Source organism: Rattus norvegicus, chromosome 6 (assembly GCF_036323735.1).
Source record: "Rattus norvegicus strain BN/NHsdMcwi chromosome 6, GRCr8, whole genome shotgun sequence".
NCBI classification, from domain to species: domain Eukaryota; kingdom Metazoa; phylum Chordata; class Mammalia; order Rodentia; family Muridae; genus Rattus; species Rattus norvegicus.
The window spans coordinates 21,079,499-21,093,926 of record NC_086024.1 but is presented as its reverse complement, the minus strand read 5'-3'; the positions used below and the strand labels follow the sequence as shown (position 1 = coordinate 21,093,926).

The 14,428-nt window shown below is 46.7% G+C and overlaps 1 protein-coding gene across 5 annotated transcripts in view; it reads right to left on the bottom strand.

Annotated features, from left to right (window-relative positions):
- Nucleotides 1–3,268: 3,268 nt before the first annotated feature.
- LOC134479104 (uncharacterized) overlaps nucleotides 3,269–14,428 on the bottom strand; it is a 28,891-nt gene continuing 17,731 nt past the window's right edge. For 3 of the 5 annotated variants that reach the window (XR_010052189.1, XR_010052194.1, XM_063262586.1), the window contains one exon: nucleotides 9,271–10,064. Coding sequence is in view for 1 of the 5 variants with exons in the window: in XM_063262586.1 (XP_063118656.1) it covers nucleotides 10,047–10,064 (18 nt within the window). In the remaining 4 variants the exon portion in view is untranslated. Of the gene's footprint in view, nucleotides 4,347–9,215; nucleotides 10,065–14,428 lie in introns of those variants that run through there. The other 2 variants (XR_010052192.1, XR_010052193.1) reach the window with 2 other exon arrangements.

Sequence of the window (14,428 nt, the reverse complement as noted above, 5' to 3'; positions counted from 1 at the left end):
GTTGAAACGACAGGAAATCTGCCACCTGCTGGACATGCGTGACAGTTCAGGTCGCCCCAGGCAGTGTTCCAAGCTTGGGTGTTGGAGGCAGTCCTGGAGCGCCAGACCGGAGAGGGGGCGGTGAGTGGGAGGAGGAGGAGGCAGCTCTGTACGCCAGCAAACGGTTGGGTTGAAAAGTTTCTGCTGTCGCCTCCCCATTGCGTGCGGAGCTGTGCCTTGCGTGCGCCGCTTCTGGGAAGTCGGCTCCAGTCATCTCCCTGGGCGCTGCTCGCGGCCGCCCCTCCCGCGCTTCTCACGGCACCTGACACGCCGAGGCGGCGGCCAAGGGCGGGGTGCCTGTCGCCGCCACCCTCGGCGGCGCACGCACAGCTGCGCCCGCGGGACCTGCCCGGAGGATGCTTGGTCGCCGCCAACTTGTCGACCCCCAACTCACTCAGCCTGTTTCCCAAACTAGCCCTGGGGACATTTTCTTCAAAGAGAAAGCCAGGGATGCCAAATGGCCTGGGAAGTTACTGCCCTTGTTCGTACCAGTCAATGCATAGTATCCTGCTTTCAAAACACCCGAGAGAAAAAGGTTTCAGCTAGGCGCTGGAAAAGGCAACCCAAGAAAGAGGTAGAAGACTTCTAATCAAAGAAGAATTGTAGCTCCAGGCCATTGGTGTGATCTCCCGATAACCCACTCCCAACGCTACATTATTGTCTCATTTACAAATAAACAGATTCAGAGTGATTATGGGACTACTATCCGAATCACACCATTCTCTAGAGGTGGAGACAGTATTTGAACTCACAAAGCCCCACTCCAAATCCCTCATACAGGTTTATATAGAGTAAAAGTACCCTTAAGAGGCCCAACGTCGTCTTTCTTTCTAAACAAGGTAAACAAACAAAAACAAAACAAAAAATTTTTGACTAGGAGCTGGTCAAAGGATCAACAGCTAACAATCCTGACCACCTAAGCTGGATGCCTGGAAACCACAGGGCGGATGCAAGGAGAGAACTGATAAGCACGGTAATCCTCTGACCTCCACACCTGTGCAGAAGCACGCATGTTTGCGCACACCGTAAATGTAATACGTCTTGAATCAGATGGAAGGATTTCGTGCTTTTTGTTTTCATGACTGAAATAATAAGTCTCACAAAGAAACAATTGCTCACTTTGCCCTTGAATTGGCCATGAGCCAGGAGTGAGGCCACCAGAAGGTGCCCCATAGCTGACATTAGAGTAGTTGATTACATTATAAAGAAACTTAATGAAGGTGTCTGAAAGAGAGTCTAACATCTTTTAATAAAATGCCTGGCCTGGGGGTTGGGGATTTGGCTCCGTGGTAGGGCGCTTGCCTAGGAAGCGCAAGGTCCTGGGTTCAATCCTCAGCCCCCCCCCCAAAAAAAAGAAAAAAATGCCTGACCTGCTAAGAAAATGCCTTTTTATAAGTCTTTTCAGTAACGTTTGTAGTTTTCTGATTGAGATTTTATATACACTATGGTCCAGTACTCAGACCCGTGATGGCGTGGGACAAGTGTGTGTTAGTTTACTAATAACAATTGGTTCCACAGAGCTGCACTGGTCCAACATGTCTGTCTTGGTTTTGTTTTTCTCATGCTGTGATGAAATGCTGGAGACTGGTCCATTTACCAAGGGGATGATGGCTTTATGTGGGATCATCGCTCAAGAGGCAGGAAAGTCCTCCAAGAACATAATGTCAGCTCCTGAGAGGAGGGAGAGGGGAAGAGGCAGCCATAGCCACAGTCCATTAGAGCAGAACATATTCGGGAGAACCATTAATAGAGCACGTTCTTCCCTCCCAGTGTCTAGACGCTCCCTCTAGGTACCACCACTACCCAGAGACATTAAAGTGGCAACACATGCACTTTGGGGAGACACATGCAAACCAAGAAAGCTCTTCCAAAGAAAGTTTGTGGCAACCTTTTCGTATTCAGCTTTAGCAGGTCCCTGTCTAGTGAGCTGGGACTCTCCCACCTGTATTAGTCTCCTACCAGGCTACGTTCAGAGACTCGCTCACAGCGTCTCTGCCAGAATTAGAGAAGGTAGAAGCTGCCTTCAAACCAAGTCAATGGCCAACAAATGCTATGTAGCTTTTAGATCATCGTGTGCGTGCCTGCCTGCCACAGCAAATGCTGTCCTTGGCGGCAGCTTCTGTTCTAGGACATGCCTCAAAGAAGCAGAGGAACCAGTTGGACAGATGGTGCCAGGGAGATAGGCTCTTATCAAAGATGGCAAAGGAACGTGCTTGGCCACCTGGGTTTTCATGCTACAGATCCCACTGAAGAGGCTTAGTCCTCAATAAAACTTCATGTAAACTGGGTTGTGGTGGCAGTGGTGGCAGTGGTGACCGTGGCAGCGCACACAGGTGATCCCAGCACTCACTCAGGAGGCAGAGGCAGGCAGATCTCTGTGGGTCTGGTCTACAGACCCAGCCTGGTCTACAGAGCAAGTTTTAGGACATCCAGGGCTGCATAAAGAAACCCTGTCTGGGAGATGAGGATTGAGGGGACGTGACTTCAGATAAATCCCAAGCAACGGTATGTATTTCTAATCCGTCTAAAAATGGGATTCTGTTCTCTCTTAACCAAGCATCCGTGTTGAGGCTTTGGGATAACGTCATAATTTCTGTACCAACCTGTGGGTCTCAGCCTAGAAATCTCTTCTCAGTCAACAATACAGAGGGGGCATTTCATCCTACCAGACCTCAAACTTGAGTCAATATCTCTCTCTCTCTCTCTCTCTCTCTCTCTCTCTCTCTCTCTCTCTCTCTCTCTCTTCCTATCTTCCTTCCTTCCTTTCTTTTCTTCCCTGCAAATAACTTCCATAAGACCAGCTAATCTGGGGAGAGGTCTAAAGTGGGTTTAAAATGCCCCACAGTGTGCTGACTCCAAAACACAGTCTAATCTTATACAGAGAAGAAAACACCAGCTCTAGTGACAAAGGACAGCGGTGACACCTCAGGGCAGGAGATGACGCAGGCCGGGTGGCTTGGTCTCATCTCTGCTCCCACTACTCTTTCTTCTAAGTCTTTCAGGACTGGGGAAGGTGGCCACAGGCAGCCTTTTCTTGAAGACCCCGAGAGAAAACATCTCTTTCCAGGTCCTACAAGAACTCTGATGGGTCATGCTGGCATTGGGTTTCACACTGAAATTAAGGCTTGTTTTATAATTAAAAGGAGGGAAAATGGGCAAAACATCAGGAAGCCAAGGGGCTTCCACAATCCACTCCACGCCTCTTGGGCATCACTGTCATGGGCTGGAAAATAATACAACTGTTACTATGATATCATTTGTCATTACTACAAGTCAGCAATAGATATATTGTCCCTAGAGCCAACACCCAGGACAGGTGTGCCCTTTATAGTTCTACGTGGATATCACAGGCAAGCAGTGTGCTCCTCCAATTCACTCCAAACACACAAGCATGCTCGCAGAAAGGAGACAACCCTGACACTCGGAGAGTAGTGATCAGGCACTTGTTATGCAGGGGGAACAGAAATACAGAGACTCATAATGTGTGTGTGTGTGGGGGGTATCAGACAGTGAACACCATATGCTAGAACTTGAGAAGGCCTGTTAAGAACGTGTTCCAACTGTATTGAGTCCATTTCTCCTTCCTGGAAGACAGCAAAGAGAGCCATTAAACCGGAAGAGACATTCCATTGTTTGTTCATTCATGTGGTAAGCTAGCAGGTTGGGAGCAGCCACGTGTGCCTTTGACTATATGACACATCCAGAGTTCAGAGGTGTTAAAAAGTGCATTTTAGAATTGTTGAAATGCTGCTCATGCTGATGGGGAAGAGGGGTCTCTGTCCCTGTTAGTCAGACTTTGGCACTGCCATGCTAGCAGCACAGCTGAGGGGAGAGCTTGCTTCCGCTCACAGTTTCAGAGGGTCCAGTCAGTGGTCACTTGGCTCCATGCTACTATAATGAGATAGAATACCAGCAGTGGGGACATGGGGCGGGGACTGTTTACTTCACATCAGAGAAGGAAAAAAGGGCGTGGGCCAGGGGACCAGGTCAGACTTTCAAAGGTACACCCCGTGCACCCCAGTGACCTAGGTTTTTGCAGTAAAGCCTTACTTCATGAGGTTCCCACAACTCCACAAAATCGAGCCACGACCTGGGGACCAAACCCTTACTATATAGTATATAGTAAAGGCCTGTGGGGGATATTTCATAAAAAGCCAATAACATTCTTCTCTAGCCCCCAAAATATCGTGACCTTCTTGTAGAACAAAATGTATTTGGTCCCTTTCCAAAAGTTCCCCAGAGAGTTGCATATTGTTCAAATTTTCAAGTCCAAGGTCTCTTTTGAGCAAACTCTCATTATTGAGCCCCTGCAAAATAAAAAATAAAAAAATAAATAAATAAAACACATAGTCCCAAGACACAATGACACAGAGTAAGTATTTCATTTCCAAACAAAAGGAGAGGGACTGTTTCTACCCCTGACCCCTTAACAACATCAACATTAACGTCAACGACAAGGTCAATGTCAATGTCAACGTGCCTGAGTCTTGTTGCTTGGCATCCTTTGGTTGCTTTTTAAAGTAGAATGTTACCTGACCTTGTCCTTGGTTTCCTGCTTGTATCACCAGCTCAAGGTTGACGTGCAGAAGCAGCCAATGGTTCAGTGACAATGCAGCTGCCTTTGCCAGCACCCCCAACTCCGTTTAGCTCCCTTCTTCTTTCCTGCTTTACTTCCTTTAGGTTCTTTCCCTCATTCTTCCATTATTTTCCTTTCCCTGAATTCATTTCCAGCTCCCACAGCTCCTTCCCACCTTTCAGTCTCTACTCCCACTCATCTGTCTTTTACCATACACACCACCCACACACTCTCCACTACACACACACAACCTCCTTACTACACACACACCCTCTGCACTACACACACACATACACCTTCCCCACTACACATACACATATACACACACCCCACTTTCTTTGAACCCCTTTCTTTCTCACAGAAGATTAAGGAGTAGACACAGAGGAGACAGAGATGGAGGAAATAAAGAGGCCACAGGACACCAACCACTGGGGCTGAAAATTAAACTGTGTCATTTCACTTAGTGTTTTAGCCAACACTGGAGAACAACCAGCCACAGCAGTGACTCCTCAGGAAGGGAAAGAGCGCCAGTCTCTGCTGGACTTTGCACTTCTGTCCCTGGGATCTGCCACAGACTGATCCAGTTCTGAAAAGCGTCTAACACCAGAGCAAGGAGATCAAAGCTTTGTTCTTCTGATCCTTTGACCTCACATGAAAATCTTTAGACAAGGGATATTGTTTTTCAGTTTCCTTTTCTGAAAAAGTTCTAGGTTACTAAAAGTGTGTGTGTGTGTGTTTGTGTGTGTGTGTGTGTGTGTTTGTGTGTGTGTGTGTGTGTGTGTGTGTGTGTGTGTGTGTTGGGACAAATGAACTTCCCATTCCAAAAATAAGACAGAAGGTACACTTGGCTTTCCTAGCTTGTATCTTCATATCTAACCAGGGAAAGCTAACAGTGGAAGCAGGCTTAGGAAGGCTAACAGCAGAACCAGGCTTCAGGTCCAGACTTTTGTTTATGTTTCATTTGATTCTTCATTTTTCATATTATATCTGTCTTTTTCTTCCATGTTTTGTTTTTCCACAGTAAGATAAAAATTCAAAGTCAGAGGAGGGGGGAGGAGTATTCATGCCTGAGTTTTGAAAAAGATAATTGCTAGTTAAGTAACATAAGTGGCTGTTTTTCCTCCATAATCCCAAAAGGAACAGAAGAGCTGAATAATTATATGTTAGCAATTTTTGGCCTTGACCTCAACAGACTTCAGCCCTTCTGCTATTAAAGAAGCCAGTTCTCATTGATAGCCTCTTCTGCTAGATTTCTTTGGTTAGAAAGCTCTGGAGACTAGGAAACTCTTTTCAATAGCAAGGGAGTTTCAGAATGAACTTTGTTATCTTACGATAAGCCTTGAGCTACTCTTTGAAGTCCGTCAGTTGAACCTACCTTTCAAGTGGCACTGCCTGAGGACAGCTATCATGTTGCTTCTGAGCCATTTTCCAGTCACTGAAACAATGTCCCCATCCCTTAGTTCATCATTTGAATAACCTGCTTTCAAGCACTGAACCCAGTGTTTGTGCCCCTGGACAGTGTGTGTCTTCAAAATCCCTGTCTAAGGGCATCCCTGGAGCCGAGCACAGCCAGAAGAGATTCGAGCACATTCTACTCCACGTGGTGCCTCTTTTCCTGCTGACATCTGCCTCCCAGTTAAAATGTTTACAGTTGACTGAGGGTGGGATCAAGGAGCTCCCTCACCTTGTGATACTGGACCCAATAACTAGCTCAGTCTTGAATTGTCCAGTTGTCAACTGATAACTTGTTTTTTTATGAAAGCTTTACACTTTTTCTTTCACAATGCACCTTACAGCTTGAGGGTAATTTTCTAGCCCTGGAGGCTATGTGGATACTATTGGGGTTTGGGATTTTTTGTTTGTTCGTTTGTCTGTCTTACTTTGTTTGTTTAAACATTTACTTCTTTTTATTTGTTTTTTGGGAATTTCATACATGGGTACAATGTATTTTTATCATCTACAACCTCTAATGTCATCTAACTCCTCCCAGAATCTTCTACATCCCCTTCCCAACTCTCTCTCTCTCTCTCTCTCTCTCTCTCTCTCTCTCTCTCTCTCTCTCTGAATTTTAAATAACCTAGTGAGTCTAACCAGTGTTGCCTGTGTGTGCATGGTTATAGGGCCATCCACAGAAGCATGGGAGCCTATTATGGGGTCACTCCCTTGAAGAAAATTGTTCATTCTAAAGCAGCCATCAGCTAGGGCTCGGGTTTCGTGAGACTTCCACCCACATCCATGCTGGACTGTTAAGTGGCTTCATCTTGTGTAGGTTTTGTACAGACAGTCACAGCTGCTGTAATTTCATAAGTGTAAGAGCTCCCACTGTGTCCAGAAGACATTGTCTTACAGAAGGCTTCCCAGACCTCTGGTCCTTACAGCCTTCCTCCCCCTCTTCTCTGGCGTTCCCTGTGCCTTGGAGGGAGGGGTATGATATAGACATTTAGGACTGAACAAAGACACTTCTTCTCTGCTCTTTGATCGGTTATGAGACACTGCATTAACTACTATACACGGCAAAAGGAAGCCTCCCGGGTGAGGTCTGAGAGGTCGCATGGAGTCATGGTTATTAAGACAAGTATTTAGAAGGAGGTCTGAGACTATGTCTGCTTAGAAAAACCATCTTTATACATTCACCAACCATCAAGGGCAGAGACTAGAACAGGATGGTAAAAGCATATCAGAAGGATGTCTTTGGCCAGATGGCTGTGGCCCTCTCTTGATTTCTTCAAGGCAGAAGTCTTTGGACCGTGGTTTGTACTGTACACTCATAGTACTCTACAATCCCAATGTTTTCATGTTATTCATTATTTTTTGTTTTGATCAGACATGCATTAAATTTATTGTTTATGTGTTCATGCTCGTGTGTCCAAAGAAGACATCGAGTCACCAGGAACTGGAGGGACAGGTGATTTTGAGCCATCACTCCGGCCCCGGGAGTGGTGCAAGCAGAGAACATAAATATATTCTTGCTGCGAGAGTCAACCAATAGCTAATACGAAGGAAACTTGGAAGGACGCTATTCCAACTCCTTCCCAGACCCCAGACCCTGGACCTTTTCTCGTATTTTGATATGAATGAAATGTTATTCAAATTACTGCTTTTCAGTGACCTTTTCCAGGTGAAGAATGTTGGCTTCGAGGCGAGATGTAGATTTACTTCTTTCAGACTATTCTGGAGTATGGCTTTAACATAATTTATTTAGCTGTAAGTAACACGTTCGCTGACCATCTGTGCTGGTCTCAGGTCTGCTATCATTGACTCCACTTAGAGACTTTGTTTTTCCTTCCACTCCTGTAGGAATCTGCAAGTGTTGACGCTTGCCCAGGCATATAGGATGGCTTCATCCCATTGCCGTTTGAAAAGGAGTGTCAGTCTGCATGCCCGAGAGCCTCGCATGTGGCCAGAACACTGTAACTTAAACCTAGCTTTGGAAACGTAAAACACGGAGTTAAAAATATCATCTATCTTTCGAGCCAGCCTTTATTTTCAAGGCTATGTGTGTCTGTCTTCAGAGCACCATCTCTTCCTGACAAATGAGGGAAACTCCAGGTTAAAGCCGGGGAGACATTAGAAGTGGGGAATTCCAAATCTCAATGTCCTGAAGGGAAGCTTCACAGAGTCTGGGGAGGGAAACAGCAGCACCCGACACCCATGTGCCCTCTGCAATGATGAGAGTTCTTCACAGGCCTGTTAGATGCCTTCCAAGGTCATCTAACCCTTTACAGTAAAACCCATGTGGCCTGCACACCAGTGATTAGGAGCTTGGCACTCGTGGGCATAAATAGTAACTTTAGGCTTGTTATACACTCCAAGCCTGAATTTCCTCAGTTGTAAAACTCACAGTACTCCAACCATGATTATTGGTCATGAGGAGTAACTGAGAATATCAGTTAGTATAGTTCATGGCAAAGTGAACCATTAGTAAAAATTAGCCAGTAGTGGTGGTAGTATCAGCCTTGTGTCTTCTCTTACTAAGTCTGTACTTCTGATCTGCAAACCATGGTCTTGAAGGAGTGCTTGGGCCTTCATCACAGAAATAAGCACCGAGTCTGTCAGCTCAGTGTGATCGCTTCTAGGACAGCAGCCCCTCACCCACCTGCCAGCTCCTTCCAGCCCAAAGCCAAAACCCTGACCTTTTGCTCATCTTTCTTAGGCAATCCATCGAATGCCAACCAGACTGCCAGAGCTGTGTGAGAGCTAATGAGTGAGCACACCCCAAATTTCAGGACTGGTGCTTGTGCCATGACAGCCACTCAGACAGCTTCACTTATTGCTATTCTGCAGGAAGCCATGTGTTGCTCCCTCTAAAAGGCTCTCACCCAGTTTTCCCGCTCTTGGCACACAGGCTCCGTGACAGCGGCCAACCTGTGATTTTCTCCAACTCCAGCTGGTGGCTCTGCAAGACTTCTTCCTCACCCCATTTCACCTCACTCGGGCTTGCCTCTGTGGAGATACTAACTTCCAAAGGCTTCCTGTTCTCAAAGGCTCCCTGAGGGATGAAGCTGGGCTCCCTGCAGGCTCCTGATCAGGTTACCCGCTGGCTTTTTATGGGTGCGTTTTGCAGCCTAGAGGAAATGAGGCTCCCGGACAGAACTCACCAATCCCCGGCAGCCAAGATGAGGAAACCAGGCTGGATGAAAACCCAAGGGTGTACTGTGGGGCCCTCCTGGGGGTGGGCAGCAAGGGAGCGATACTGTGCTGGGTTCTAGAAGGTTCATCTGCTTTCTTGTGGTCCAGCCTTGGGAAGGAATGCACGTGGCTTCAGGCCTGGAACGCATGGCCTTTGCATAGCCATACTGTGATCCCGTCTCAGGCGCCCGAAGCAGAAGGCAGGGCATGGAGATCCCTCCTAAATGCCAGGGAGGGAAGTATCCAAAAGCCTTTCCCAGGCCAAACTCGAAAATTACACGCAACAATCTGTACTCTGGCACAGCCTAACCCCCAATTTTCTTTTCCCCTGTGCTGAGTCACCACCCAGTGGGCCATATGCTTTAAGGATTTAAATACAGGAAGAGGGATGGGTTTGTCAAGCTGGCACTGCGACCTGTTTGGGGATGGCCGGGGCGTCCATCTAGCTGCCATGTGTTTTTGAAGTCATGCCGCTGTTTCAGGGATGCCGCGTGCAGTAAGGATGCGCCTGGAGTCCTCAGGGTACCAGCCACGCCCCAGTGGACTCTCTGGGTAGGAGCTACCACAAGGACGTGTAAGGGATTCTAAGCTAGCATTTCTGTATTCTTTTACTCCAGGCTCGGAGGGCTTACCTGAGGTTTCCTGCAGCAGATGAGAGAGGTCAAAATCAAATCACATATATCCATTCACAAGGAAGGAGCGCACCAACATTTTGGGTTCTACGCGCAGGCCACTAGATCCAACTACAGACTTTCTTCTCCGGTGTCCTCATCATTGGTCAGGGTCTATGACTTGCATTCCTCTATTTTCTTAGCATCCCCTAAACAACAAAACTAGCTGGAGACAGCGAAAGGAACAGAGCTGGGATCCCACTCCATACCCAAGTAACAGGCATTGCATTCTGTGTTCTAAATCTTATTTCCTTTACTTTTCCCAACCACCCTCACAATATTGATATACTAGCCTATTCCATATATAACGGGTTTTTTGTTGTTGAAAGTCATATGGGTTGCAAATGAAGGTGGCTATCAGCCCATTTTGTGTTGAACGAAGTGGGGAAACTTTAAAGTTTCCTCCAATGGCATGGTGAAACACCCTGGCAAAGGTCCTCTAACTTCACCACAACATAGTGGAGAAGCAGCAAAGGAGTCAGCTACGTGCAGAAGGGCTGGCTGGGGCCAACTTTGATCTACAAACCCATCTCACAAGACTTGGTTCACTTCTTCAGGGTGACATTAATCTGCCCACGAAAAGGGAGCTGCTATGACCTAATTATTTTTTCCCTAAGCCCCACCTCTTAAAGGCCATCACCCTGGGGACCAAGTTTTGAGAGTATGAACTTTCAAGGTACAAAGGTATGGCCACACCATAGCAGGGGATGAGATTTGAACTCTGGTTTTCAGACTCCAACAGCCACCATTCATTACCACACCAGTAAGCAAGCTGTCGTTGGTTTACTGCTCACCACCAGGATTTGAGAAGCCTCCCCCTTCCTGTCTTGCACTGGCTATAGGCTTCTTCCACACTCTTATGCCTGTTAAGGACCTGGGCCACATAAGTGCCCTTTCTGGGCCAGTTGAAGTGACTCACTGCAGGTGTCTATGATCTCAACAGGCAACCATCTTTCTTCCAATGACAGCTGAATCAAGCTCTCCCTGACACATCTCCTGGTGTGGGTTATCCTCAGTTTTTTGCTGGTGCAACTTAAATGTCTATACTTTGCAGACAAATCTTGAGCAAACATGGCAAAGCTTCGGGTGGCTAGAAGATGAGAGAGTTGGCACGAAACTACAATTAAGGCTTTGTAACCAGATCTGCTCCACTCAAACACATTCTATTGAGATCATCATAAAATTCACACTCTTCCCATCCTCAGAGATGACAGCTTTATTTGGAAGAGGATGAACAAATGGATGACCTCATGGGCTACAGTGCCAAAACCTTAGCTCGGTATTTCTCAAACGTTTCTTTCTTTTGGGATCTCTTCAGACTCTAAAAAGTTACAGGAGAGCCCAAGGAACTATTGTCTATCTTGAGTTATATCTATTAGTATTTACAGTTTTAGAAATGAAGGCTGAGAAATTACAAAATATTTACCTATTAGTCCACCAAAAACCAATAAAAATGGTACACGATAATACAAGTACTTTAAGGAAATAATTATATTTTCCAAAACCCAAATATTTAGTCAGAGGGACATTGTTTTGTGTTTTTACAAATCTCTTTAATTTCCAATTTAACAGAAAACAGCTGGATTTCCCTCTTTCTGCATGCAATCTGTTATGATGTCAAATATCACATAGATCCCTTATGAATAGAGTGAAAAGGGCAAGAGATATTTTATGATCATAGTTCCGACCTGATGGGTTCTCCCAAAGGGTCTCAGAGACCAGGGATTCTTGAAAGCCACTTTGGGGACCACTATCTGAAAGAGTATTATTTTCATGTGCTGTAGAAACTAAACAGGAGAAATGGCAGGTCTCCAAAGGCATGATGGCCGAACTACTGGTTTTACAAGACAAGTATGTAACCCTGCTGGTCTAACGCAAAGGAATCCTAGCCAGGTCTGGTCAGAAAGATGTCACCTTCCCACGGCAGTCACCTATCTGGATGATGGACTCTAAACCCAGGAAAGGCCAGGAAGAAGATATAAATCTAGTCCCCAAATCCCAATAGCACAGAGGTACCTAAGTCAAGAGGACTGGGAAAACTTAGCTTAGGAGAAGAAGGGGGAACTCTCAGATGTGGGGGCCAGAAGGTATCTACCTAAAATTCCAGTGGTACCTTGGATGGCAGTTATGCCAATAACACAAGGGTGACAATAATAATATATTACTAGTAATACATTAAGCACTACCACTGATTGAATGCTTTGAGGCAGGTAGTGTGCCAAGCACTTGATATGAATCTTTTACTATTAATCCCTCACAATCAACTCCTAGAGATAGCTATTATCTTAATCCCCTTTTCACAGAAAAACAGAGTAAGGCAGAAACATTTTAAGTTATCCATCAAAATCACTGGTCTCTGTTGTGGCTGAGACGGAAGTTGGCTTTGGATCTACGAGGTTCCGAGAACTCTCCTGCCGTTCAGCCGTACTACCTGGGGAAATTGCTGACAGTGGAAATATGACCATTGGAGGGCCAAATGCAGTCGTCTCCTGATGAGAGAGACGGCTGTTGTCACAGCTTGGGCATTGTTACCACTCCCATTAGAAAGACCATGAAGACAGAGTGGACTCCCCTCCTGGTGTAGACAGCCTTCTGAAGGGCTCAGAACCAACTCCCCCAGAGTCAGGACAAGGCTTAGGGGAGGTGGGGAAGTAGGATGCTAAGCCAAGCGCATAGTACCCGCGCGGTCCAGGGGGTACCCCTCCCAAACCCACCTCCATCGGTGTGTAACCATAAGGACCTACAACTTGCTATTGTTCTCACCAGCTGAAGTCTGACAGCCCTGCCTCCTCCCCCACAAAAAACGATGCCCCTTGAAAGCTGTGACCCAGGGACCTTTGCAGCTCTGTTGCCCACGGCTGTTTAGCACAAAGGCCACTTTCACGTCCCACCCCTTCTAACCTCAGCCCTCAGAGGTGCAAGACCATCCCTAAGCGCGCTCTATCGCTCCCATTCCATGAGAAAACAAACAGGGAGCCCCGGTGAGGGAATTCCATTCCAAGGCATCCTCCCTTCCCCTAAACCAGAGGCTCCAAAGAGTACAGCTTGCGCTTTGAATTTGCGTGCAGACAAGCACAAAAGACCTAACCGGATATACCTGTTATTTCCCAATGACCTGAGATCCTTAAGTTTATGTTAAGCCTTGGGTTATGACAGAGCTTGCACGCAAGGCTCCGCAGCTCCCTCCCACAGGCGATTCAGAGGTGGTAGTGTGGAGGACGGAGGGGCCGGTCTGAAGTGACGGCACATTATTTAATTCCTCCTAAGCTTTCCAAGCATACAGACTGTTCCTTTTTTGTCAGCCTACAACCTAAGTGATTTGTTCCACTCTGGCAAGAAATGTCTGATTAAAACCATATTGCTGTTAAGCCCCGGGGTTGGGGGGGGGAGGGATGAAAACTCCCTGAAGCTTAGCGGGTGTGTGGTTAGACCGGTGACAGTTGACGCACAACAGCCCCCCAGACCCCGGGCTTCTTAGCCAGGCCATGACTAGGGATTTGAAAGACACTGTATTGGTGCCCGGATCTCATTCTATATCACTCAAGAACAGCTACTTTTAGTGAGAATATTTGCAGAACAGCGTTGCACAACAACATCCCCAATTTGAACTCTGAGAGAGCGTCACACCTCCAGCCACTGTCTGTCCTTTTCTGAGATACAGGGCAGGCTGGTGGTTCCGGCGAGCAGGCAGACAGACTTCCGGTGGCAGTGATCTCAATCAAGCAGTCAGGTGCAGGACTCCAATGCTGCCTTGCCTCTAACAAGCTTCGGGTTTGAAACTAGGACCTTCTCTCAGCTCTCAGTGAGTGTGTCTGTAAAATGGGTGAACTGACTGGTCCTCACCTACAATACTGACACTTGCATCAGACAAATAATCATGTTATTGTGACCTTATCCGTGCCATTCCTTTAAGATTCTTGGTTTAAAATATCATCTCTAATAACATGAAGAGAGGAGGACTATAGAACACTCGTTGCAGTAGGATTTAAAGAGTGTTCTATGCCTGCCTCACCAGAATCCAGCTATCTCATGTCCCCTGTGGCTACAACACTGTCAGTGGGCTCTATAGACTGCCTGGGGCTATACTTTCAGTCAAAAAATATGTCTTCCCCCTCACCTTCCCCCCGGTCCATGTAGAACCATTCCAGCACCAGGTCTGTCTTCACTCATTTCTTTGTTCATTTTTCTGTCCCACGTGATTTTGGGTCTTTTGTCCAGTGCCTCTTTGTCTCATCTGGAACCCCAGGGACTTAGTTTCCTGTGTGGCTTCCTCTGTCTCTCTTTCTCCACCACCTGCTGTACACTCATCCATCGTGGATGAATTAACCTTCTGAACCCTGTGGATTTCATCACGGTGCAGAGAGATGGCTCCCCAGGGCCGGGAGAGAAGTTCACCTCCGAGGGTAGAGAGCACCATCTCCATTCTCCAAGGCTGGCCAGCAAGAGTCGTTAGGCCAAAATAGCTAACCTTGACCAGTTTTTTTTTTTCCCAGAAAGGATCAAACGGATGGAT